Raw genomic sequence first — 27,552 nt, forward strand, 5'->3', positions numbered from 1 at the left:
GGCTCAAGAACCGGATTTGAAACCTGGCCTTTACAGTTGTTCAGTTATTCATTCATTCACTCACAAATGTTTCCCGAGTGTCAGCTAAGTATCAGATACTGGGCTTGATGCTAGAGATACAGAAGTGAGAGAAAGACATAGTCTTTGCTTCATGGAGCTGGAGATAGACAATTTAAAAAATTACAAATAATTACAAAGCTGTTGTATAATATGATGTAATCTGGGAAAAAGTGGGTAGCTATATTGTTTCACTCTTTCAATGAGTTTTATTTGTATTATGTAACTACAGCTCTAGACTGGTTGTCAAGAAATCGTTACAGCCTGTATCGTTGAATGTTCATGAGATAGCAGCTCCCCCTGGTTACCTTTTAGCTCAGTTTCCTTAATCATCATGTAATTGTTTTTGCATGTTAAAAAAAAAACCCCAAAATATAAAAACACTTAAGAAAAGGCAGGCTGTTACAGTAAAATCTAATGGGAATCTTTTCCCTTGGGTTCCTGATTTGAAGGAGTCTACTATACTTTCACTTTTCACTTTCATGCATTGGAGAAGGAAATGGCAACCCACTCCAGTGTTCTTGCCTGGAGAATCCCAGGGATGAGGGAGTCTGGTGGGCTGCTGTCTATGGGGTTGCACAGAGTCGGACATGACTGAAGTGACTTAGCAGCAGCAGCAGCAAAAATTTTATCCCTGTCATTTCTAACCCATGAGGTAGCAACACAAGGAGAAAGAGACAAGCAATTAACTGGTAATTGTGTACCATTCATCAGCCTATAGTAGAAATGGACCTGTGAATATTCAGCCAAAGCACAAACACAAGTTTACTGGTGAAATTTTTGTTCCTTTTGTGTATACTTTATGTACACTGATCCTGGGTGATTTAATTGCTTTTTCCAGTTTTATGGTATTTCTGTTGGTAGAGATTAATTAAGTACATAATTTAGCATACTACCATTTCCCAGTTGGAAGGCACTGACTTCTTAGCATTTGCACTCATCTCCTGGTAGAGTGCACAAGTGCAGTCCATGTGGCACCTACTTCTGAGCATTCAGCCTTGGGATGTGAATCTGAGCAGTGGTGGCTAATACTTGAGTGAGAGACAAAACAGGGTGTGTCCCCCCCAAAACAGCCCAAAGCTCTAAAGGAGAGGCCCATCTGAAAGCAAGCATGGCTCCTGTTTCTGCTCCTTTGGTGCTGAAATCTGTGGAGAATGGAGTATGGTTTGGGCAGCAAATTGGAGACCCAGAAGATTCACACAAATTCTCTGCTTTATGGGCTCTGCTTGGCGTGGGACCACTGTAGGCCTTGTCCTGTGGTCAGGACTAGAGAGCCCAAAGCTTTCCTTCGTGGGAACAGGGGAGAACTCAAGGTAGCGTGATGTTAGGACTTAAAGTCCTTCCTCTACCTCCTTCATACATTCACCTCTTACACACGAAGTCTTATATGGACTCCAGTCCACAGTGACTTTGTTTCCTCTTACTGCCTGTGCTAATTCTACTTACATAAGGCAAATACATTCTATAACTTTTTCAAAGTAACATAACTACTCATGTATTCCTGAAACAGGCCTATGAGCTTGCAGTGCCAAGTATACCCTCCTTTCCCTCAGTTTTCAGAGCTTAGGTCTAATTCTGCTAATGCAGATGAACAAGAATGGAAAACCTGGATGCTGGACCTGCAGTTTGGTGCTGTCAGCTCACAAAATCTCTGCAGAAGTTTGATCATGCTATATCTTCTCTGGCTGGCACATCATAAAAGACAGGAGACTGGAGTGGTTTTCAATTTCAGAACACATGTTCAGATCAAAACTGCCCTCGTTTACTGAGAGCACTGACTGGACGCTGGGCATCCTTCCCACTGCAGTCTCTATGTATTGCCTTCAGATAACTTACCACTGTTAGAAAGCATGTTATGTATTTGCTAACTAGTTTATTATTTGCTTGCCCCAATCCTACTCTAATCATTCATCTCCAAACTGTATATGTAAAGTCCGTAAGGCCAGGAATTAATCTGTTTTCTTTAGTTCTATAAGTCCAGTACCAAGGATGAAGTCTTACACATTGGACAATTTCAATAGATCTATGGCATTTAAAAAGGTAATTATATATGTTATACAACTTTCTTCACCATGTCATCATGGTTAGAGATACTTTCATATTAGTGCATTCTGATTTATTTCATGCTTTTTAATGGATGCAGAGTATTCCCCAGCAAGGAATTTACATTGCAATTCTTCCCTTTCTTTACATATGCCAATATTTGTATAGGACAGATCCTTTAATATAGAGAACTGGGACAAAGTACACGTATTCACATTTTGTACTTAAATACATATTGCCAAACTGGCCTCCGAAAAGGCTATGCTAATTTTTTTTTGGCGGTGGTGTTGGGTCTTTGCTGTGGTGTGCAGGTTTTCTTGTTGTGGAGGATAAGCTTTGCTGTCCCATAGCACGTGGGATCTTAGTTCCCCAACCAAGGTTTGAACCTGCATCCCCTAAATTGGAAGGCAGAGTCTTTACCATGGACTACCAGGGAAGTTGCAGCCTATGCTAATTTACATTTCGCTTCCACCAACTCTGAATGAGAGAATCCATTTCCATACACTTTTGCCAGAACTTTAATTATCAATATTTAATTTTGCTTATTTGATGGGGGAAAATAGAATCTTTCATTGAATTTCTTTTTCCCTCTCTTTTATTACTACTGAGATTAAATGTGGATCATTGAAAAAGTAAGAGAGTTCCAGAAAAATATCTACTTCTGCTTTACTGACTATGCCAAAGCTTTTGACTGTGTGGACCACAACAAACTGTGGAAAATTCTTAAAGAGATGGGAATACCAGACCACCTGACTTGCCTCTTGAGAAATCTGTATGCAGGGCAAGAAGCAACAGTTAGAACTAGACATGGAACAACAGATTGGTTCCAAATAGGAAAAGGAGTATGTCAAGGCTGTATGTTGTCACCCTGCTTATTTAACTTAAATGCAGAGTACATCATGAGAAACACTGGGATGGATGAAGCACAAGCTGGAATCAGAATTGCCAGAAGAAATATCAGTAACCTCAGATATGCAGACGACACCACCCTTATAGCAGAAAGTGAAGAATAACTAAAGAGCCTCTTGATGAAAGTGAAAGAAAAGAGTGCAAAAGTTGGCTTAAAGATCAACATTCAGAAAACTAAGATCATGGCATCCAGCCCCATCACTTCATGGTAAATAGATGGGGAAACAGTGGAAACAGTGGCTGACTTTCTTTTCTTGGGCTGCAAAATCACTGCAGATAGTGACTGCAGCCATGAAATTAAAAGATGCTTACTCCTTGGGAGAAAAGTTATGACCAACCTAGACGGTATATTAAAAAGTAACGTGACTTTGCCAACAAAGGTCCGTTTAGTCAAGGCTATGGTTTTTCCAGTGGTCATGTATGGAGGTGACAGTTGGACTATAAAGAAAGCTGAGTGCTGAAGAATTGATGCTTTTGAACTGTGGTGTTGGAGAAGACTCTTGAGGGGGGTTCCTTGGACAGCAAGGAGATCCAACCAGTCCATCCTAAAGGAAATCAGTCCTGAATATTCATTGGAAGGACTGGTATTGAAGCTGAAATGCCAATACTTTGGCCACCTGATGCGAAAACCTGACTCATTTGAAAAGACCCTGATGTTGGGAAAGACTGAAGGCAGGAGGAGAAGGGAATGACAGAGGATGAAATGGTTGGATGACATCACCGACTCAATGGACATGATTTTGAGTAAACTCTGGGAGTTGGCGATGGACAGGGAGGCCTGGCATGCTGCAGTCCATGGGGTTGCAAAGAGTTGGACACAACTGAGCAACTGAACTGAACTGAGATTAAATTTAATATTTTTTTGTAAGTTAATTGGCTACCTGTATTCATTCCTTCTTTACATTTTCTGTTCATATCGCTTGGCTGTCTTGCTGATTTGAAAGAGTTCTATCTCCATGATAGATAATGATAATTTCCACTGCAAGTGAAACTATAAATTACTAGCATCTGAAACTTGAAACTTTAGCAAAAGATGACTCATTGATTACTTTTTCAGTACTGTCTAGGTTTCATGGTTTATTAAAAGATTTTGCTTTCCTTGAGTCTGGTAATTTATTTATCCTTGAAAATCATTCACTAATTACATTTTTAATAGTATAGTTCCTATTGTAACTGTTTCTAATCTCTAATGCTGCATATTGACGGCTGACAATTTCTTTGTATACCACTGCTTCTTGGATTTCGTGTCTTCCTCTTTCCTGGATTCATTTTAATTTTTCTGGAATATATGTTTGACTATTTCGGAGGACATCTTTGAATACAAAATTTCTTAGTCTTCATATTACTGAAAATACTTTTTGCTTCTCTCTCTGTACTTGCACTTAAATTCTAATTGGCTGGATATAAAAATTTATGTTCTAAGTTTCTTTCAGAACTTGGCTGATATTATTCTCTTTCTTCTATATATATCCAAGGATGCTATGTATGTAGACTGTTTATGGCCTTCTGAAAGAGTTTTATCTTTAAACAATTGAGTTATGAAATGGTTCCTAAATATGTCTAGATATGAGTACTTTATACATTACTCCTTTTTTGGCATTTGACTTGCATTTGTAGTCTATTTTCTCCAGTTATTTTATATTGAAAATTTTCAAGCCTATAGCAAACTTCCAGAATAATTCAATGAACATCCAAATATTCTAGTTTCACCAATTGTTAATATTTAGGCCTATTTTTCTTTTTTTAACTTATTTTTTAATTGGAGGAAAATTGCTTTACAGTGTTGTTGGTTTAGCCATATTTTTCTTTTGTCTCTCTCCCTCTCTGTCTGTGTGTGTATATATATATATATATGCATATATATAGATTTCACATATAAGATTATGTATATAATTTATGTATATGTACAATGTTTATAATTTTTGATGGGCCATGTAAAAGTTACAGACATTAATGATATTTCATCCCAAATACTTCAACATATATCTCCTAAAGAACATTTTTCTATAGAATCTTAAAACCATTATCACATGAAAAACTTTATTTAACTTTAATTAAATCCATGATTCAATTCAATTTGATGCAATACTATTATTTAATAGATGGGCTTCCCTGGTGGCTTAAATGGTAAAGAATCTGCTTGCAATGCAGGAGATCCCAGTTGGATCCCTGGGTCAGGAAGATTCCCTGGAGAAGGAAATGGCAACCCATTCTACCATTCTTGCCTGGAAAATTCCATGGACAGAGGAGCCTGGCAGGCTACAGCCCATGGGGTCGCAAAGAGTCAGATACAATGAGCAACTAACACTTTCACTTTATTATTTAATATATATATCTAAAATTTCCAGTTTTCCAAATATTCCACAATATCCAGTTTTTCCAGTAATGTCATTTATAGCTTTCTTTTTACATTGAAGGATTCAATTAAGGATTATGCACCACATTTATCTGTCATGTTTCTTTATTCTCTTTTAATCTAGAACAGACTCCTGGTCTTTTTTCATCCTTCATGATGTTGATATTTTTGAACAGAGAGTCCAGGCCAGTTGTTTTAAAGAATGTCTTTAAATATAGAATTGTCTGATTATTTCCATAAGTCTAGATTCAGAGTAAAGTGAGAATAATTCTCATTTTAAGTGAGAATATTATAGAAGCAATACTGTGTCCTTTTTAGTGCATCGCATTAGAAAGCACACAAGTGTTTGTTCCATTATTAATGAGGTTAGTTAAGTACCGATAGCGTGGTTAAGGTGATTTCTTCCAGGATTTATACGTGGAGGAATCCTTTTCCCTTTGTAATTACTAAGTAATATGTGGAGTGATTTATTGAGATGTTATAGCCTTCTCAATTTAAATATTTCTTTCATTAGGTTTGGGGAAAGCTTTTCTATTTGTTGATTATTTATATTTTCTCAGTTCTATCAGAATTCCTATTTCATGTTAGTCTCTGGATCGTATTTATCCCCTATATTCTATATTCACTGTGGGGACTGAGTTCTGGGAGAGTAACTTGACTTGACCTTTCAGGTCGCGATTTTATGGGTTTCTGTTTGTTTTGGCTGTACTGCAAAGCATGTGGGATTTCGTTTCCTGACCAGGGACCAAACCAATACTCCATGCATTGGAAGCCCAGAGTCTTAACCACGAGTCCCTATTTTAAGCTCTCAGTATTTCCATTATAATATAAATTGTTAAGAACTGTGAAGGGTCTGAATTTCCTCTATGTGTGTTAACCTGCCACAATCTCATGGGTACTGGAAAGAGACACAAGACTCCTAGGTTAGAGACAAAGACAACTTTGTACACAAAACAGGAATAGAGTAGCAGCATTTGTGTTAATTTCTTGAGACACCAGAAGGGTGTCTCATACCTCCACACACACAGGAGATAAGAGCCCTGAAATTAAGGATCCAAAGTCTTCTATAAGAAGACTTTATAGAAGAGACATGCCTTCGGTAAGAAGGCATGTCTGCCCTTTGCTTCAGAGGGAAATATTTTCATTATACTGAATTGTAAGCATCCCTTGCTCTGGAGGGAGACACAGTCTCTCTTTTTCAAGACATTTACTAAATAAACATCCTTGAAAAGATAGTGTAAAACAAAGGCAGTCAGTATCTCACTTTGCAAGATATGCAGACATGCTAGCGACTGAAAAACTGTCTCCCAACACTAATTAAACCATCTACTGAAATTTTATTTGATAGATAACACTTTCATTTCCAACAAAACTGATAGATTTCTTACTGCTGTTTCTGAGGTGTGACAGACCTAACACAAATCTCTCTGAGACTATTAATTACATTTATATTTTAAATTCTTCACCTGTTTCTACTTAAAATCTGTTCACTGAGCATTAGCTGTTTGCATATTGCCATTTGGTACATCCCTTTCAGGGTGTGGGTTTTTCTGTTTGCCTGTCATTCTGATGAGCATCTTTCTTCTGGGTGCTTGTCTTCTGGGTGCTTCTCATCTCCACTGATAAGCTGACCTGGATACACATCTTATTTCTTGGGTCCTGTGTTTGCTTGGAGTTTCTTGTTTACAAGGTCTACTCCAAAGAGATAGGTGGAACAATTTAGCCTGAGAAAAAACGCTGCGGTCTTGTGCTCCCCTTCCTGTTCCGCAGCTGCCCTCAAGGAGGATCCCAGTTATTTCACCCTCTGTTCTGCTTTGCCGCCCAGACCCGACACTCACAGCAGGTGTCCTTCTGGGGCAAGCAATGTCTATCTCAGCTACTCAGCGTGGGGTAGTCCAGCTCTTCCTGAATTCAATTTCGAACATTCATTTCCCTGACAGCGTTTCCAGAAATCCTTTCTGTGATCTGCATTTGTTGACTCTTAGGCTAAAGGATCTCTGGAATCAATTTTATTTTTGTGGTATTTTTCTCCTGCATGAATTTCTTATGTTTCTCCTTGAGTTTCTTATCGGCTCTGGCTTCCTTTCTTCATTTATATCCACCAATCCAATCTCCATTGCTTTTGAGCTTTGAGAAATTCCTCAATTTCTGGTTTCTTGAAATCATCCTTCCTTGTTTTTCAGGGCCATAGGAGACTGTTTGGTGTTTGCCGACCTCTATTTTTTTTCCTCTTCCTCCTTTTTTTTTTTTTCCCTGTGTGACAGAGTTTTGGCAAATGAATTCTGAGTAAGAATGATGTATGCTTCTTCCAGATGAGTGTCTAAGAATCCTCCCATAGAAACCCTTATGCTTTCTTTTCTCCCCTGACCATTGGATGGATGTGGGGAATGGAAAGAACAAAAGGGCCCAGCCCACCCCAGCTCTGGGGCTGGACTCTGACATGGGTAAATAGTGAACTCTTTTGTTCTAATCCGTTGAGATTTGGTGTTGTTTCATATAGTTGGTACCCTACCCTGACAAATTCAAGAACTAATATGGATTTATTCTGTTCATTGTGTCTTTTGCTGGTACTAATTCAGTCCAACGTCTCTGGACAAGCTTCTTTTTCTCCTGGTACACTCCCTCTCTTTCAACAACAGAATGAAAGCACATTCCTTTTGCTTATTCAATAATTATTAAATGAAAGTAATGGTGAACACACTCAAGATGATCAATTCTAGAGAGGACAACAGACAACAGATCAGATGTCTACCCCTCAATTGAACATGTGCCTGGGAAACACACTGGGTGGGCAGAGGTGCAGCCATGGAGAGCCAGGGAACGCTCTCTGCAGGCAAGTCCCATCTAAGTTCCAACTCAAAGAAAGCGTAGGGGTAGACTATGTGAAAGGGCGGTTGTGGGATAGGGTAGGGTGGACAATATGTTACAGGCAGAGGGAGCAACTAGAAAGAACTGCCGAATTCAGGTTCCTCAAAGTAGTTCAAGATTCCTTGAGTGTGGCCAGCAGGGTTTGGGGAGCAGGTGGGGTGGGGTGGCTGGTTAGAGATGAGGTTGGAGAGGCTAGATGTTCTTTTGAGTCCCATCAGAAAGTCAGCAGGGGAGTGCCCCACACACCTGGACAGTGGCAGATCTGAGTTCTGCATCCCCAGCTCCCCCCCTTTGACCAGGGATCCTTGGAAGGAGCACCTCAGATGGTGTCTGTGCTGCTCACAGGAAAAGGGTCAGGCTGCTTCCAGATGCTAACTTCAAGGCAAAGTTTTACTTTGCCCAAGAGTGACTATGCATTTAAAATCATTTTTTTTAATTATGAAATGAAAGACTCTGTCCCCTGAAAAATCAATTTCAGGCCTCAGTGAACAAGTATTTTCTCAGGGAGGAGATGGAAGGAGGGGAGAAGGACAGCCTTTAGAGTACCTTAAAATCACAGTAAGCTGGCTTTACCCTGTCGAGAACCGAGACATCAAAAAGTTGGCCACTTTCCTCAGGGCTGTGCAAAGCTTTTGGCCTTCAGCTCCTTTGGGATTTCCATGTATTTTTAGCCTGTTTATGGATACTATAACAGGCATGTTTGAGAAAAAGTTAAAGGAAACCACCCATGAAGCACATACCAGTTGGGTATTCTTATATTCGTGAGAAATGGTCAGTTGTTGAGGAGGAATAAAAACACGTCTGACTGTGGGGCAGCCTCAAAAGTCCCACAGAGCTCCTTCCACCTCCAAAGTCCTAGGACTGTACTAGCCCCAGAAGACTGGGCTGGGGTCTTTTATGTAGAGTGGTGGCCCCTTTATCACCCTCCACTCTGGAGACCTCTTTCCTACTCCTGATCTCACTTCTCCCATTCTCTTTCTTCTCTTACTATTTTCCTCTCTTCCCTCCCCTCCCCTCCTTCTTGCTGCCACTCCGTCTTCAGCCTAGAGTGACGGTAGAAAGCACTGCCATAGCGTCCCCTTGGAGGCCCTGAGTTTGGCTTCTGATGTCCACCGTAGTCAACTTTATTCATTTGTGTGAATTTCCCTAGGAATCAAAACAAAACAAACTAATCTTCTCTGAGCAAATATTGTATCACCGCACTATCATTTCCTTGATGGCAGGGGCAAATTTCTCATGTCCTCTGTGCTCCAGACACATTATCTGCTATGATACTGTATCTAGGAAAGGCTCCTGGGATGGTTTTTGTACTGACTGTGAGCAACTAAATGAACACAGCTTACAGGAGATGTGTGGAAGCTTATCCACATGGTTACGCTTGTTCTCATGCATTTTCATAAATGGTAGAAGCTTTGTAACTCCATGCACTGTGAAAAGGAGTGGGGAAATGTAGGCTGTTAAGTAATTGGCTTTTATCCTTGCATTTCCAAAAAGCATGTAATTAAAAAAAAAATAAGTTATATTAATTCAGTTAGTTGTTTACCTGTATTGAAAAATAGTTTCAAAGGCTCTTCTACATCGTGCTGAGATATTCATAGTGCCATAAAACATATAGTGGAAAAATAATACTTATACCATAAACAGAGCTCTTTTCCTGCCCATACACTGGGAAATGAACATTTTCCAATTTAGAGAAGAGACAGAGCTACCTCCCTCTTCCCAGCCCCTCCCACTTCCCTATGTCCTCTGTACTCCTTCTGACACTAGAGTAGTAGTGCCCCCAGAGTCATAGTCATCTTGGTGGTTCTCCTAGCTGCATGGAGGAAGCAGAATAACAGGACACTGGAGACAATAGAAACACATTTGAGGGAGGTCCCTGTGAGGCTTTCATTGCTCCATTTCCAGCCCCTAAGGTAGAGCAGAATAATGTACAGGAGGTATCAACTGTGTAGTTAATTAACTTCAACTTTCCCAGAATGAGTATCATAGCTAAAATCATGCTTCCTTTGTATCACATGAAAGCTTCATTTGATTTTTCTAAATACAAGCATTTCCTAGGCAGAATTAAACTTCTTTACCCAAATCAAAATATTTTGTAAATCATTAAGTGATTGATGGAGTTCACTTTCCCTCCCATCTTAGAAGTAACTCTCTGAACTTCTTTTGGTAAGAAATAAAATGCACAATGAATTTTAGCAGTTCATTAAACATGGTGTCTTGAAATATGCACACCAATCATTAAGTCAGATCTGAGAACAAATTCAGCTCATAGTGCTATGCTATGCTATGCTATGCTAAGTCACTTCAGTTGTGTCCGACTCTGTGTGACCCCATAGATGGCAGCCCACCAGGCTCCCCCATCCCTGGGATTCTCCAGGCAAGAACACTGGAGTGGGTTGCCATTGCCTTCTCCAATGCATGAAAGTGAAAAGTGAAAGTGAAGTTGCTCAGTCATGTCCAACTCTTAGCGACCCCATGGACTGCAGCCTACCAGGCTCCTCCGTCCATGGGATTTTCCAGGCAAGAGTACTGGAGTGGGGTGCCATTGCCTTCTCTGGCTCATAGTGCTAGTCTAGTATTTTTCGTTTCTCCATTTGATATGTTCTCTTGTCTTTCTCCAAGGTAGCTTAGTGGGCAATGATTTGGTGGGGTAGAACAATCACAAACTTTGTGGAGGGGATAAATGTGTTAAGTGACCCTGGACAAGTTACCTCTTTGCGCCTCAGCTTCTCCATCTGTAAAATGGGAAAAACAATATTTGAGTATGAAATAAGATGGCATGGATAAAGCACCTGGCAAGCAGAAGGTACACAACAAGTGGAAGCTGTGATCACTGTTATCTTCCTAGTCCTTAGCTGACATCTACTTTGACTAAAGGTGATGAACATGGTGTCCTGCGCCCTGTTTGGTATTTAAGACAAGGAGACAGAATAATAGATGGTGTTAGACTGCCCTTAGATCCCAGAAGTTGTTTATATTTATGTTCTTCAAATAGTACAAACTTGTTCTGGTCTTGGGTCCTTTGTATTAGATACAAATGGTTATGAAGTTGTGTCCTTCTTGTCATTAAATCTCAGATTAAGTTCTGTCTCCTCAGAGTTTTGATCACCCCTTCTAAAATGGTCACCCAGTCATGGTCACTTTCTATTACGTTACCTATTCTATTTTAATTATTGACATTGTAATTATTAGTGTTTGGGGTTTTTAGAACTTTCTTCCCCTTCTATTTCTCTGCACGAGACTATATACTCAACAAGAACACAGATCCATCTGTGTAGTCCTGATAATTTCAGTCTCCCAGTACCTTGCATATGATAGGTGCTCAATAAATATTTGTTCAAAGGACAAATGCATGTGTCCACCCATAATTTGAATCATAATCTATTTTAAGATTTATCCCGCTTTATTTCTTCTAACCTAATGTTCTATTTCAGTATCAATTGCCTCATTACATTGGAAAGTAAGGCTTGCAGCTCTATTCTATTTCTGTCTTTATGTTGCTTGTTTCTTTTATTGGTGTGGGTCATTTTCTTTACATTCCTTAATAGGAGATGGAATACCCAGGAGTCTTTATTGCTCATATGTTATTCTTTGTCTTGAGCTTATCCTGTTTTTGCTGGATGGATGGCTGTTCATTAATTTCTTATTAGAGCATCTTGATCTCTCAACTCCCACTAGATTTTGAATTAAGAATTTTTAACTTTCAGCATCTCTCTCTTCCTTTTTGTGATTACATTTCCTCTGCATTTTTTCTATCTGTGTATATCCTAGTGGCACAATACAGGGGAAGAATCCATCTTATCTTAGATCTTAAGAGGGAGGAAGGGAGGGTGGTATACTTCAAAGGACCTGGGGAAATCTGACTGTAAGTGATGGCAGAGGGTTGGAGCAGAGTCAGAGAAAGTGCTTGACAGAGTGAGGAGAAATGAGCATAAAAACGGAAAGAGCAAGTTCACATGTAAAGGGAGCTTGCACTGGAGTGTTCTCTCATCTCTGCTTCTTCCAGAATGGGAATGTTGTAAAAACTGACTAACTGGGAGTAGAATGGGAGAGAAGAAAGCTGTGGAAAAAACAGCAGAATTGTTGAATTCTCTTAGAAACCTGGCTTCGCTTTCTGCCACTGGAGTGAATGAATCCTGAGGTCTCATTTTATCTGGTGTCAGGAAACAGGCATTAATGGTCAATGTGATACATGGATTCAGTTGTGGGAAAAGATTTCCTACCTAATTAACTGTGAAGAAGTAAGAGCAATTATTTTTCGCTATAAACATAGAAATTAGACTTTGTCAAATGATAGTGCAATCTACAACTTAAAACTGTTAGAATATGAGGCCTAAAATTATTCCTATCTGTCATATTCTCATAACAGTTTTTCAGAACCACACATGTATAGCATAATCTAATAGCCTTTATTAAATGTGTGTTTTTACCTCATATTTCTGTAATTTACTTTAATTTTGTTGGCCATGAAATAGGACAATCATCTCAGTACTGTTTGTCTTCATTTTTGGCAACAGCCTGATCTTATAAGTATAAAAGATTCCCAAGTAGATTGTACCAATCAGACTTATGAGACAGCAAAAATTTAGAAACATGGGGTATGCAGAAAGCATGAAGAGCCACTGAATATATTGTTAATGAAGGATACTTATAATTTGCTTAATTGAGAGAGAAGGACAATCTTCATTATTAAATTCAAGCTCCCTGCAGAAGCTTTAAAATGATTTGAGGCTTGGTTTTTCCCAGAAACAAACTGTACTCCTCGCCCCTGCAGTAACCTTGTGTGCCCTTTTCCTCCAAAAAGTAAACACATGACCACTCAATACAATAGTAAAACTAAATGTGATATACAATCCTTTCTGGACTTCTGGTAGCAGTCAGGGAGGTAATTAGAAATAAAAATAAATTAAAAGTACAGATAACTGCAAAATAATTTGGCTTCAGAATCTAATCACAACAAAAAATTGACCAGAAACTCTCATATAGAGCCAGAATAATGACTCAATTGCAATTCTCTTTTTTCCCGCCTTGATGAAATAGAATAAATAAGAGAAGTGGCCAACCTGTAATAAGAAATTAGCAGGAAGAAGAAATTAGCTAACCTAATAGTTACCAAAATGCAAATTTTTACTATAGCATTAAAAGAAACATACCAGAAAGAGATTCTAAGCATAAAGAGATTGAATGTTATAGACTAGAATGGCAATCACCATTCCCCTAAGATTCTGAGGACTACACTCATCCCTCAGTATCTGTATGTGTGGGGAGGTGGGGTGGTTGGTTTCAGGACATACCCTGGACACCAAAATCCATGGATGCTCAAGTCCCAGAGTCAGTCATCTGTATCCGTGGTTCCACAGCCATGGATCCAAACAGCCACAGATTGTAAGAATAGTGCATGGTCTGCCATTGTTTGAATCCGGAAGGGTCAAATGTATTTTATTTCAGGAAGGGGCTTTGTGAGATCGCCTAGACCCTTCCTAGCCCAAGGCCACACTAGAGCTATCACTATTTGGATAAAGAGTGTATTTTCTGGCATCTTAAATCTTGGTGGACAAATTTCTTTCTAGTGTTGAAAAAGAAGAAAGCATACAACATGTATGTACTTAGATGAGTAAGAATAGCCGGGTAAGAGTTTGGAAGTTTCCATTTTTATACATACAATGAGGTTATTTCCTTTTGTTTTAAAGGGTAGCTAAATGGTTATCCATCTTCACTGTGTTTCAGAATCACCTGGAGTGCCCCCAGATTCTGATTCAGTGGGTCCTGGGCAGGATCTGTGCATCTCCATGTTTATCCTGGATAATTTTGTAGCACATTTTCTAAGGATTTACATTCTAAGTAGTACTTTAGGAGAATAAAATAGAAATCCAAATGGAGACTTAATCCTACAAAGAGGAGAAATGAAAGATGCTCTTTTAAGAGTTTTACTTAGATGGTAAGATGTTAGAGCAGGGAGCAGAGGCTTATATTTTTAAAGGAAGAAGCAGAGAAGAGCACCAATCAGAGACTGACAGTGAAGACAGGAGGCAGTGCAGGTCAGATGAAATGATCAGTTAAGAATCTATGTGTTTTTTATTATCATGGAAGAAATAAAAAAGGAAATAAAAATATGCATAGAAGCAAATGAAAATATGACAACCCAAAACCTATGGGATTCAGTAAAAGCACTGCTAAGAGGAGGGTTCATAGCAATGTAAGCTTACCTCAAGAAACAAGAGAAAAATCAAATAACCTAACTTTACACATAAAGAATCAGAAAAAGAAGAAATAAAGAACCCCAAAGTTAGTAGAATGAAAGAAACAATAAAAATCAGAGCAGAAATAAGTGAAAAATAAACAAAAAGACTATAACAAAAATAAACAAAACTACAATCTGGTTCTTTGAGAAGATAAATAAAATAGACAAACCATTAGCCAGACTCATCAAGAAAAAAAGGGAGAAGAATCAAATCAACAAAATTAGGAATGAAAATGGAGAAATCACAACAGACAAATAGAAATACAAAGGATCGTAAGAGACTACTACCAGCAAATATATGCCAATAAAATGGACAACTTGGAAGAAATGGATGAATTCTTAGAAAAATATAACCTTCCAAATCTGAACCAGGAAGAAATAGAAAATCTTAACAGACCCATTACAAGCACGGAAATCGAAATTTTAATAAAAAAATCTTCCAACAAACAAAAGCCCAGGACCAGATGGCTTCATAGGTGAATTCTACCAAAAATTTAGAGAAGAGCTAACACCTATCCTACTCAAACTCTTCCAGAAAATTGTAGAGGAAGGAAAACTCCTAAATTCATTCTATGAGGCCACCATCACCCTAATACCAAAACCAGACAAAGATGCCACAAATAAAGAAAACTATAGGGCAATATCACTGATGAACATGGATGTAAAAATCCTTTAAAAAATTCTAGCAAACAGAATCCAACAACATATTAAAAAGATCATATATCATGGTCAAATGGGCTTTATCCCAGGGATGCAAGGAAAATTTTTAATATCTGCAAATCAATCAATATAATACACCACAATAACAAATTGGAAGATAAAAACCATATGATTATCTCAATAGATACATAAAAAGCCTTTGACAAAATTCAACACCCATTAATGATAAAAACTCTCCAGAAAGCAGGCATAGAAGGAACATACCTCAACATGATAAAAGCCATATGTGATAAACGTATAGCAAACATTATCCTCAATGGGAAAAAATCGAAAGCATATCCCCTACATATCAGGAACAAGGGTGTCCACTCTCACCACTACTATTCAACATACTTTTGGAAGTTTTAGCCACAGCAATCACAGAAGAAAAAGAAAGAAAAGGAATCCAGATTGGAAAAGAAGAAGTAAGACTCTCACTGTTTGCAGATGACATGATTCGCTACATAGAAAACCCTAAAGACACCACCAGAAAATTACTAGAGCTAATCAATGAATATAGTAAAGTATTAGGATATAAAATTAACACAGAGAAATCCCTTGCATTCCTATACATTAACAATGAGAAAACAGAGAAATTAAGGAAAGAATCCCATTCAACGAAAAGAATAAAATATACAATGGAGAAAAGACAATCTCTTTAACAAGTGGTGCTGGGAAAAGTGGTCAACCACCTGTAAAGAATGAAACTAGAACGCTTTCTAATACCATACAGAAAAATAAACTCAAAATGGATTAAAGATCTAAATAAGACCAGAAACTATAAAACTCCTAGAGGAAAACATAGGCAGAGCACTCTCCGACATAAATCACAGTGAGATCCTCTATGACCCAGCTCTCAGTAATGGAAATAAAAGCAAAAATAAGCAAATGGGACCTAATTAAACCTAAAAGCTTTTGTACAACAAAGGAAACTATAAGCAAGGTGAAAAGACAGCCTTCAGAATGGGAGAAAATAATAGCAAACGAAGCAACTGACAAAGAATTAATCTCAAAAATATACAAGCAGCTCATGCAGCTCAATACCAGAAAAACAAACGACCCAATCAAAAAATGGGCCAAAGAACTAAACAGATATTTCTCCAAAGAAGACATACAGATGGCTAACAAACACATGAAAAGATGCTAAACATCACTCATTATCAGAGAAATGCAAATCAAAACCACAATGACGTACCATTTCACAATGGTCAGAATGGCTGCTATCAAAAAGTCTATAAACAATACATGCTGGAGAGGGTGTGGAGAAAAGGGAACCCTCTTACACTGTTGGTGGGAATGCAATCTAGTATAGCCACTATGGAGAACAGTGTGTGTGAGTGTGTTAGTTGCTCAGTTGTGTCTGACTCTTTGTGACCCCATGGACTGTAGCCCACCAGACATCTCTGTCTATGGGATTCTCCAGGCAAGAATACTGGAGTAGGTTGCCATTTCCTTCTCCGAGAACAGTGTGGAGATCCCTTTAAAAACTGGAAATAGAACGGCCATACGACCCAGCAATCCCACTGCAGGGCATACACACCGAGGAAACCAGAGTTGAAAGAGTCATGTGGACCCCAGTGTTCATCACAGCACTGTTTACAATAGTTAGGACATGGAAGCAACCTAGATGTCCAGAGGCAAACAGATAAGAAAATTGTGGTACATATACACAATGGAATATTACTCAGCTATTAAAAAGAACACATTTGAATCAGTTCTAATGAGGTAGATGAAACTGGAGCCTATTGTACAGAGTGAAGTAAGTCAGAAATAAAAACACCAATACAGTATATTAACACATATATATGGAATTTAGAAAGATGGTAATGACCCTATGTGCAAGACAGCAAAAGAGACACAGATATAAAGAACAGACTTTTGGACGCTATGGGAGAAGGCAAGGGTGGGATGATTTTAGAGACTAGCATTGAAACTTGTATATTACCATATATGAAATAGATGACCAGTCCAAGTTCGATGTATGAAGCAGGACACTCAAAGCCAGTACACTGGAACAACCCAGAGGGATGGGATGGGAAGGGAAGGGAGCTAATCTGTAGTGGGAGAAATTCTCTCTATGCATATGTGATGACTGAAACTGTTGGAATCAGTTTCTAAATGTGGGGGAAAGCAGCTTGAGGGTTAACAGCAACACCCAGGAGAAGGCAGAGCATCGCTCAGAATGGAATTCAGAAATCTGATCAAACCATGCTGAAGCCACTTCCATCTCTGCAGGTTTCAGTCCTTTAGGCCAATATAGTCTCTTTATAAGTTTAAACCAGAGGATGAGATTTTCAGTCACTAATATGCCTCCCTATTGTTTATTGAGTTCCCCCTATTTTTAAATCTTTGGGGCACAATTTGTGATTTGTCATCTTGCAATCAAATACATTTAGGGGCATAGCAGCAATTTTGGATAGCATTTACTACCCTAGTAAGATCATTATATAGTTTTGCTGCCCACCCTGATTCTAGCAAAAATCATGTTCACGAGTGGTAAAATAATAATTCTGAGAACTGCTTCTACCACAATTTCTGTTCAAGATAATCAGGCTTGTTATGCATTTTGACAGTACTGGTACAGGCTTCTTTTATTTATTTCAAATATTTCCTGAACATATTCTAACTGTGTGTAGGCAGCGTCTGCCTACAATGCAGAAGACCCAGGTTTGATCACTGAGTCAGGAAGATCCCCTGGAGAAGGAAATGGCAACCCACTCCAGTATTCTTGCCTGGAAAATCCCATGGACAGAGGAGAGTGGTAGGCTACATTCCATGGGGTCGCAGAGAGTAGGACACGACTGAGCAACTTCACTTTCACTTTTCACTTTTCAAACATATGGTACATATTGGCCTTTGCAAAATATAAGTTTTGGTTTAAAATTTTCACTGTTTATGGCAATATATTAAATGTAGATACCTTTTCGATGAAATTGAAGAGACCCCAGCAGGCATATAGATTTTAGCATTTCTGTTGTGTACATTTCTAAGCAGCATTGCAGCTGAATGTAGAGCCGACAGATTTCTGGATGGATCTCACCATCTTCTGGGCTGCAACAGAATGAAGGAGAAAAGCTGTGAACATTCTCAAGATTTCACTCATCAGCCATTTGTCTCAGTTCTGAGAGGGGAAAATGCTCACTAAAGATTTCTAAAGCCTTGAATCTAAAATATAGGACTTTTTGCTTTCAAACCAATAACCAATGTCACAGTTCTTATATAAGTGTCTTTCTGACTAACAGCTCTTAATATTTTTCCCCTTTCAGCAGCAGATTTCTGCTAGGAGCTTAAAATCATAAATGTTTTAAGTAATTGAAAATATCAGACATTTTCAATTTAAATATTGGAACAAATTTCCAAAATATATTTAAACCATAAGACTATCCTAATCTGTAAGACTAGATTTAAAACTCTTATTTTTGGAGAAACTAACAAAGAGGTATTCAATTACCAGTTAGAAGATAGCTCTTTAATATTAAGGCCCTAGGATAATATGGTTAGAGAGCCAAGATAGAAATTATTTTTATCAAGGTCTTTGTCTCAGTCTAAAGGACATCCCTTTATTGTTTGCTATGGTTAATTTATGAAAGGCTAAGTGTTTTTATTGAAAAAAATGAAAAATTTATGAAAAATGAAATGTAATAAAATTCTGATAATTTTGCTTCATGATCTAATTCTAAATAAATACTAAATTTATGCTCTCAAATTTATTTGAAGCCTTGAGCCTTTCTCTATTAACTATGGTAAAATATACAAATGTGAATATGATAAAACATGAAGTGATCACTTTTATTTTTTGAGAGGACAGAAACTAGTTGTGGATAGGACACTATTTTATATGTTACTAAAATAGCGTGTATTGAATAAAGCAAACTAAATAAAAGGGATACAGTTTAGAGCTAGATTATAAATGGAAGAAGCCTAAAAGTGAACTCTGTCAAATACCCTAGGGTATCTTTACTTCTATCTCCATTCATTTAAAATGCAATGAAATCTGACTAAGCAATGCAGCATTTGGATTTGATTCCTTTGTAAAGTGGTCAGTTACAAAATAGCAGGGGCAATTATCAGGGAAAAAAAAGGTGACTTCATTTTTATATAAGTTCTGGAATCACACTAAATAGAATTTGTATTTACACAGCAATTTACCGTAATAGTAAGTTTTCATTTTCAATATTTATTTAGTAGATGAGCCAGCATTTATCTAACTATATGGCTTATGTAACACAGAAAAATGCAAAATCCTTTGCCTGAGTATGAATGATGCCTGCAAAACTATTCTATGTCTTTCCTGTGTCAGAACAAAGGACTTCATAAAAGCTTACATGCAGAATTTGGCATTATCTGAAAAATATGAGCTTACATTACTTTCTCGTTTGTGTCTCATGGGTCCAGCCCTAGGCCAACATTGGGAGCAAGTGCATCTCTGGCAAAAGTCCCAGAGATTCTTGCAGAGCTTCTTCCCACAGGTGCTTTCTACCCTCAAGCTGTCCTTCTGCTTCCTGGAGCTTTCCCCCATGCCGACACACACACACACACACACACACACACACACACACCCACCCACCCACCACCTCATTATTTCATATTAACTCCAGCCTTTCCAAATGTCTGTGTCCCCTCTCCTCCCCTCATGGCCCTGCTGGACTCTGAAGGAATAATGGGCATCAATGGTTCATATAATAGAAAGTGATCCTGGTATATTACCTGCTAATACACTAATTTTGATAGAAAAATTTGAAGATAATGTCTTATTCCCAAAGAGAAGCTAGAGCAAAAATATTCTATGGCAGGTAGGTCTTTTCTGTTCTGCTTCATCATTTCAATTATAGCTATTTGTTTTCACCTATGCATAACGTTGGCCCTGGTGGCTTGTATGCAGATTAAAAAAAAAAAAAAAACTGCAATGAGTATGTGGTATGTAGTATACATTTGATGATTGGGGAAATTAACAGTACAGTATTATTCCAAGCCACAGAATATTATTTTCTTTTTTTTTTTAGAATATTATTTTCAAAAGTACAAAATATGTGCTTTGTGGCTTCATTCCAAAAATATGCAAATTTCATATATAGATGATGTTTTATGTAATTTAAACAAATGATTACTGTATTAGCATATCTTAAGAGCCAGTAAGTTTTATTATTTTACAGCTAGATGGTGAGAGACAATGTATCAAGTGGTTCTGAAAAAAAAAAGACATCAGAATAGAGATTAAAATGCCTAATTCATATCATTTCCTTGGATGCAATGGTCTCTGTAATGGTCTCTTTAATGGTCTCTGTAACCAATGGTGAGTCTCGAAACTATGGAACCATTTTGCCCTTCCTAAATGTTATGGGAATGATGCTGAGGCTGTACTTAGGTCACCCCATGTGAAGAGTTGACTCATTGGAAAAGACTCTGATGCTGGGAGGGATTGGGGGCAGGAGGAGAAGGGGATGACAGAGGATGAGATGGCTGGATGGCATCACTGACTCGATGGACGTGAGTCTCAGTAAACTCCGGGAGTTGGTGATGGACAGGGAGGCCTGGCGTGCTGCGATTCATGGGGTCACAAAGAGTGGGACACAACTGAGCGACTGCACTGAACTGAACTGAAATGTTATGGGAGGAAACTGAATGGATGCTACCAGAAATATAGTCAGGCTAACAAAAATTAATTGATACTAAAGTTGCATTATAAATTTCCTACTTAAAAATTCTTACATATGCTCATAGATCATCCTTTAACATCTTGATAACTGAAGTATAAAGAAAAAAAATAGTCAAAGGGCAGTGGACAATTTACCTTTTATGTTAGTATTTCCCAATGCTTTGACTAGACATTAGCCTCAGGTCTTGTACAGTTTATTTCTCCTACTTTGTTTATTTATTTTTGGATATCCTGGGTCTTCATTGCTTTGGGGGCTTTTCTCTAGTTGCGGTACATAGACTTCTCATCATGGTGGCTTTTCTTGTTGCAGAGCGTGGGCTGTAGGGTACTCGGGCCTCAGTGGTTGTGGCACATGGGCTCAGTAGCTGCAGCTCCCAGGCTCTGGAGCACAGGCTCAACAGTTGTGGCACATGGGCTTAGTTGCTCCACAGCATGTGGGATCTTCCTGGACTGGAGATCAAACCAGTGTCTTCTGCATTGGCAAGTGGATTCTTTACCACTGAGCCACCAGGGAAGCCCTATTTCTCCTACTTTAGAGCTCTAAGCTGTGTTGCTGCTATTGATTACTAAAGTTTGTTAAAAGAAAAATTGTCAAACGGGTTATAATAATATGTCTAATATGATCAGTGCACTGAAATTCATTTTTGGGAAACATTAAGAGTATTTAGGTTATTTTTGTAACAAGTGAGCAAGAGTTAGAAGTTGAAAATGGAAGAAAAGTCAAGAAGACAGCAATGTAAAGGCTTGAAACTCACTAGGAATAAACTAGGAGGCCCACAGAGAATTTTACATGAAACAAAATTAGACCTACATACTTCCTCTAGGAACTGACATAACTTACAGGTAACTTTACCACATGTGATTGATGCTTAGTCTAAAACTACTCATGTTATTCAAGTTTAAGTCTATGAGAGTCAATCTGATGCACAGTTAATTGTGAAAGAAATTTTATAAGGTGTGATTATTTTTCTACTGATCATAAATCAAGAACTAACCTTGTTTTGATTAATTTGAAAGCCTAAGTATTAATAGAAAACCACTCTAAAATGAACTTAAATGATATTCAGTGATTTAGAGCTCAAGTTGAATTTAAAAAACTTTAAAAATAACCACCAATTTATGAAACTTCAATCAGCTTGAGAATCAGGATTTAGTGTCTTAATACGAGGACTTAAGAGAAGTGAACTGGTGTAGTAATAGGCGGACAAGAATATAGACATTGCCTGAGTCACCCGGTGATCATGGAAATGCTCTCTATTATGGATATTCTTGTTTTATAACTCAAAAGTAATACGATGAATACCTGTTTGAATGGTTAAAATTAATAAGACTGACAAAACCAAATCTTGTACATTATTAGTAGGAGTTAAAATTTTGAAAAGAGTTCTGTAATAAATATGTATACTAAACATATACCTTCCTATGACCTGATAATTCCACTTCTGGGTATTTACCCAAGAGAAATGAAAACCTATAAAACTAATACAATTATGTAAAGTTTAAAAATAAAATAAAATTAAAAAAAAATATATTCCACACACACACACACAAAAAAAAACCCTGTAAAAAAAAAAGAGTAGTTTTATTTAAGATAACTAAATACTAGAAATAGCCTGGGTGTCTGTCAAGAGGAAAGTGGATAAAGAAACTAGACTCTCATACATCAACTATACTTCAGTTAAAAAAAAAAAAAAAAACTAGAATATTCCTACAGTAGACTAATACTTGATAATTAAGAGGAGTAAATTCCTGATACACAAAACAACACAGATGAATCTCAAACACATTATTTGTTTTTTCACTTTAAAAATTTTGTTTTTAATTGGAGGATAACTGCTTTACAATATTTTGTTGCCTTTTGCCATATGTCAACATAAATCAGCCATAGGTATACATACATCCCCTCCATTTTGAATCTCCTTTCCACCTTCTACCATATCCCACCCCTCTAGGTCACCACAGAGCACGGGTTTGAGATTCCTGTGTCATACAGAAAATTCCCACTGGATATCTATTTTACATATGGGAATATATATGTTTCTGTGCTTCTCTCTCACTTTGTTCCACCCTCTCCTTCTCTAACTGTGTGCAGGTTTGTTTTCTATGCCTGCGTCTTCACTGCTACCTTGCAAATAGGTTCATCAGTACTATCTGCCTAGTTCCATATATATATATATATATATATATATATGCATTAATATATGATATTCGCTGTTCTCTTTCCATCTTACTTCAGTCTATATAATAGGCTCCAGATTCATCTACCACATTAGAACTGACTCAAATGCGTTCCTTTTTATGGCTAAGTAATATTCCATAGTATATATGTACCACAGCTTCTTTATCCATTCATTTGTTGATGGACATCTAGGTGGCTTCCATGTCCTAGCTATTGTAAATAGTGTTGCAGTGAACATCGGGGTACATGTGTGCTTTTCAATTACGCCAAACACAATTTTGAGTGAGAAAATCCTTATACAAAAGAGTAAATACTACATGACTCCATTTATATGAAGTTCTAGAACAGATAAAACTAATCCATAGTAACAGGTGTTAGAACTATGGTGGGGAGAGTATTGACTGGGAATGGGCATAAGAGAGGGAACTTTCTAGAGTGAGTGTAATATTTCATATATAGATGAAAGTTTGAGTTACATGGGTATATACATTTGGCAGAGGAACCAGAGGTCAAATTGCCAACATAGGCTGGATCACAGAAAAAGCAAGGGAATTCCAAAAACACATCTACTTCAATTCATTGATTATGCTAAAGCCTTTGACTTTGTGGATCACAACAAACTGTGGAATATTCTTAAAGAGATGGGAATACCAGCACTTTTCCTGCCTCCTGAGAAACCTGTATGCAGGACAAGAAGCAACAGTTAGAACCTGAGATGGAAAAATGGACTGGTACAAAACTGGGAAAGGAGTACATCAAGGCTATATATTGTCACCCTGCTTATTTAACTTCTATGCAGAATACATCATGAGAAATGCTGGGCTAGATGAATCAATCACAAGCTGGAATCAAGACTGTTGGTATTTCTTCCAACAACCTCAAATTTGCAGATGATATCACTTTAATTGCAGCAAGTGAAGAGGAACCAAAGAGCCTCTTGATGAAAGTGGGAGAGTGAAAAAGCTGGCTTAAAACTCAACATTAAAAAAACTAAGATCATGGCATCTGGTCCTATACTTCATGGCAAATAGATGGGGAAAATGTGGAAACAGTGTCAGATTTCATTTTCTTGGGCTCCAATATCAATGTGGACAGTGACTACAGCCATGAAATTAAAAGATGCTGGCTCCTTGGAAGAAGAAATATGTCAAATCTAGAAAGTGTTTTAAAAGGCAGAGACATCACTTTGCTGACAAAGGTCCCTCTTGCCTGGAAAATCCCATGAACAGAGGAGCCTGGAAGGCTACAGTCCATGGGGTCGCTGAGGGTCGGACACCACTGAGCAACTTCACTTTCACTTTTCACTTTCATGCATTGGAGAAGGAAATGGCAGCCCACTCCAGTGTTTTTGCCTGGAGAATCCCAGGGATGAGGGAGCCTGGTGGGCTGCCGTCTATGGGGTTGCACAGAGTCGGACACAACTCAAGTGACTTAGCAGCAGCAGTCAAAGCTATACTTCTTCCAGTAGTCATGTATGGATGTGAGAGTTGGACCATAAAGAAGGCTGAGTGCTGAAGAACTGATCCTTTCAAACTGTGGTGCTGAAGAAGATTCTTGAGAGTCCCTTGTACTGCAAGATCAAACAGTCCATCCTAAAGGAAATCAGTCCTGAATATTCATTGGAAGGACTGTTGCTGAAGCTGAAGCTCCAATACTTTGGCCATCTGATGTGAAGAGCTGACTCATTAGAAAAGACCCTGAGGCTGGGATAGATTGAGGGCAAGAGGAGAAGGGGACGACAGAGGATGAGATGGTTGGATAGCATCACTAACTCAAAGGACATGAGTTTGAGCAAACTCAGGGAGATAGTGATGGACAGAGGAGTCTGGCTGCTGCAGTTTATAGGGTTGCAAAGAGTTAGGCACGACTTAGTGACTGAACAACAACAACAACACATTTGACAAAACTTATTGAATGGTACACTTGAGATTTGGGCATTTAGTTGATCATATGCAAATTTTAAACTTTTAAAAAAGAAGTATAGGCAATGATATTTCATAAAAGAGAGTATAGATGAGTTTAAATTTGTCCTGAAGCTTTTGTAACATGAACCTGGAAAGTATGACTTGAGTGTAAAGAATGAGGAAATCTTAGTCAGATTTTCAGTATATTAAAAACATTTATTCCTTAATTTTTTCAGTATATTAAAAAACATTTATTCCTTAACTTTTTCAGTATATTAAAAAACATTTATTCCTTAATTTTTTCAGTATATTAAAAAACATTTTTTCCTTAATTATGTATAAAGATGTTTTAAAGCATGTTTGACACGAAAGTTGTTATTAAGATGACTTTAAGTTATAAGCACTCCTTTACATATGGTGAAAGTGAAGTGAAAGTGAAAGTCGCTCAGTCGTGTCCAACTCTTTGAGACCCCATGGACTATACAGTCCATGGAAGTCTCCAGGCCAGAATCCTGGAGTGGGCAGTCTTTCCTTCTCCAGGGGATCTTCTCAACCCAGGGATTGAACCCAGGTCTCCCGCATTGCAGGCACATTCTTTACCAGCTGAGCCACAAGGGAAGCATGTACTTCCACTCTTTTATCTTTTTCAACCCTTTCAATTGATGCTTAATTAATAAATGAAATAAAAAAAATAGGACCATAGGCAAATATTGAACCCCACTTAATAGTAAGCATGCTGAAACATTTAGGTGTAAAGTTTTCTGATGTTTGCAACTTCAGAAAAAATATAGATTATGGATGGAGGAATGAATATACAGGCAGACATATGGTAAACAAGTACAACTTAATGGTAGAATCTGGATGATGGGCATTTACTTGATGTCCAAGGATTTACGGTTCCCCTAATAGTTACCTGGCATAAACAGAACAAAACAACTGGGAAGCTTTACAACTAGTAAGGTCAAGTTCAGGAGTTAGCACACTGGGGACTGTGGTTATGAAATGACTTGACTCTGCATCTGTCTGCTCTTTCGCCAGACTTTGGTGTTCTGCGCAGCTGCTAATAGCTTCTTAAAAACCAGCAAAATTTGTTATTTTAAAAGTCTGTCTCTAATGCAGTGGTTTATATATTTATCAATAGATGAAGGCAGCAAGACATAATAAAAGGAAAATGGATTCTGGAGTCAGAAAACAATTCTAAATTTAGACTTCATTATTTAGAATTGTGATCATAGGAAAATCACTTTAAGTTCTTCAATACTCAGTCTTCTTAGCTGTGAAATAGGCATGTGTGCTTGTGCTTAGCTGTTCAGCGGTGTCTGACTCTTTGTGGCCCCATGGACTGTAGCCTGCCAGACTCCTCTGTCCATGGAATTCTCCAGGTAAGAATGCTGGAGTGGGTTGCCATGCCCTCCTCCAGGGGATCTTCCCAAGCCAGGGATTGAACCCAGATCTCCTGCATTGCAGGCGGATTCTTTACCATCTGAGCCACCAGGGAAGCATAGCTACTTATGATTGAAGTATCTTAAAGTTGGTGCAAGGATCAAATGAGATCATGGTGGGAAAATAAGTAAAAACTGTGAAGGACTGTTGGAAGTTGGCTGCAATCCAACTGAACACATCAAATTTGTCTACTTAGCCTTATGCTTGTGTATAGTCTTTGGTATTAAAACTTCTCTGCCATTCAACAGCATTCTTTCTTTGTTTACAGCTCCCAAACATGGAACTGAAGGACACTTTGGTTAAATAAACATGCCAATAGGCTGAGAAAGAAAGGTGTGACCCCACTGACAACCCCTCAGCATATCACAGACTTTGGTGATGACAGATACACTTGGAGTTTGTCAGGTAGCAGAGATGGAAACCAGAACTGCTGTTGCAGCAAATATATCAGAGTCGTTCTCAGAGTCAACTTTGTTGTTGGCTATTAATTCAAATGGTAAGGAAAGACTCAGGAAGCCAAATGGCATGAGGGAAAGGGATAATAATCTTCAGTTTATTTTTCAGAGCAAATAATTAAGGAGGAAAGGGATTAACTGGCTTACCCTAGGATACTGATCTCAAAATACCTGCAATGGTTTCCCCTCAGATAGATTCTGCTTAACAAGGATATATCCCAATGCTGTGCCAAATTCAGTGATGGTTTCAGAGGCCAGCCTTTGTACACTTACTCCTTCTCTTCGTGAAGGACACTTCTCACGGTGGCTCTGTGAGTTAACATAATCAATGAATAGTCAGAGGGCAGAGAGGGCACAAGGGTGTATATGTTGGTGTATATGTGTGTGTGTGTGTGACCTAGTTTTTAGTTTGGGTTTCAAATTCTTAAACATAATTATAGGGTCTATGCAAGTTCATAAACAGAACAGATGGCTTGTACCTACTAAATGACTATAGTCTTTCACACCAAAATAAGCCCTGCAATAGAAAGAGGAGCCCAGTGAATCAGAAGAACAGGAACAAGATATTTTTCAAGGTATCTCTATATGTAATAATTGACTCTCCCTTTTGTCTCCATTTTTCTCATAATCTTCTTTTAGTGATTTTTTTTTTTTTCTGAAACTTGTGCTTTAGGTGACAACCTCCTGTATTTTCTTCATAGAGAGTCATAGCAAGTTTGGTTCTCCCCCACCCCAGAAGCCT

The 27,552-nt window shown here is 38.1% G+C and overlaps 1 protein-coding gene across 1 annotated transcript in view; it reads right to left on the reverse strand.

Annotated features, from left to right (window-relative positions):
• Positions 1 to 27,552, reverse strand: part of RGS7BP (regulator of G protein signaling 7 binding protein) — a 104,891-nt gene that overhangs the window by 17,109 nt on the left and 60,230 nt on the right. The window contains exon 3 of the mRNA XM_019983117.2: positions 18,094 to 18,224. Within this exon, the coding sequence (XP_019838676.2) occupies positions 18,094 to 18,224 (131 nt within the window). The remainder of the gene's footprint in view (positions 1 to 18,093; positions 18,225 to 27,552) is intronic.

This window comes from Bos indicus, chromosome 20 (assembly GCF_029378745.1).
Source record: "Bos indicus isolate NIAB-ARS_2022 breed Sahiwal x Tharparkar chromosome 20, NIAB-ARS_B.indTharparkar_mat_pri_1.0, whole genome shotgun sequence".
NCBI lineage: Eukaryota > Metazoa > Chordata > Mammalia > Artiodactyla > Bovidae > Bos > Bos indicus.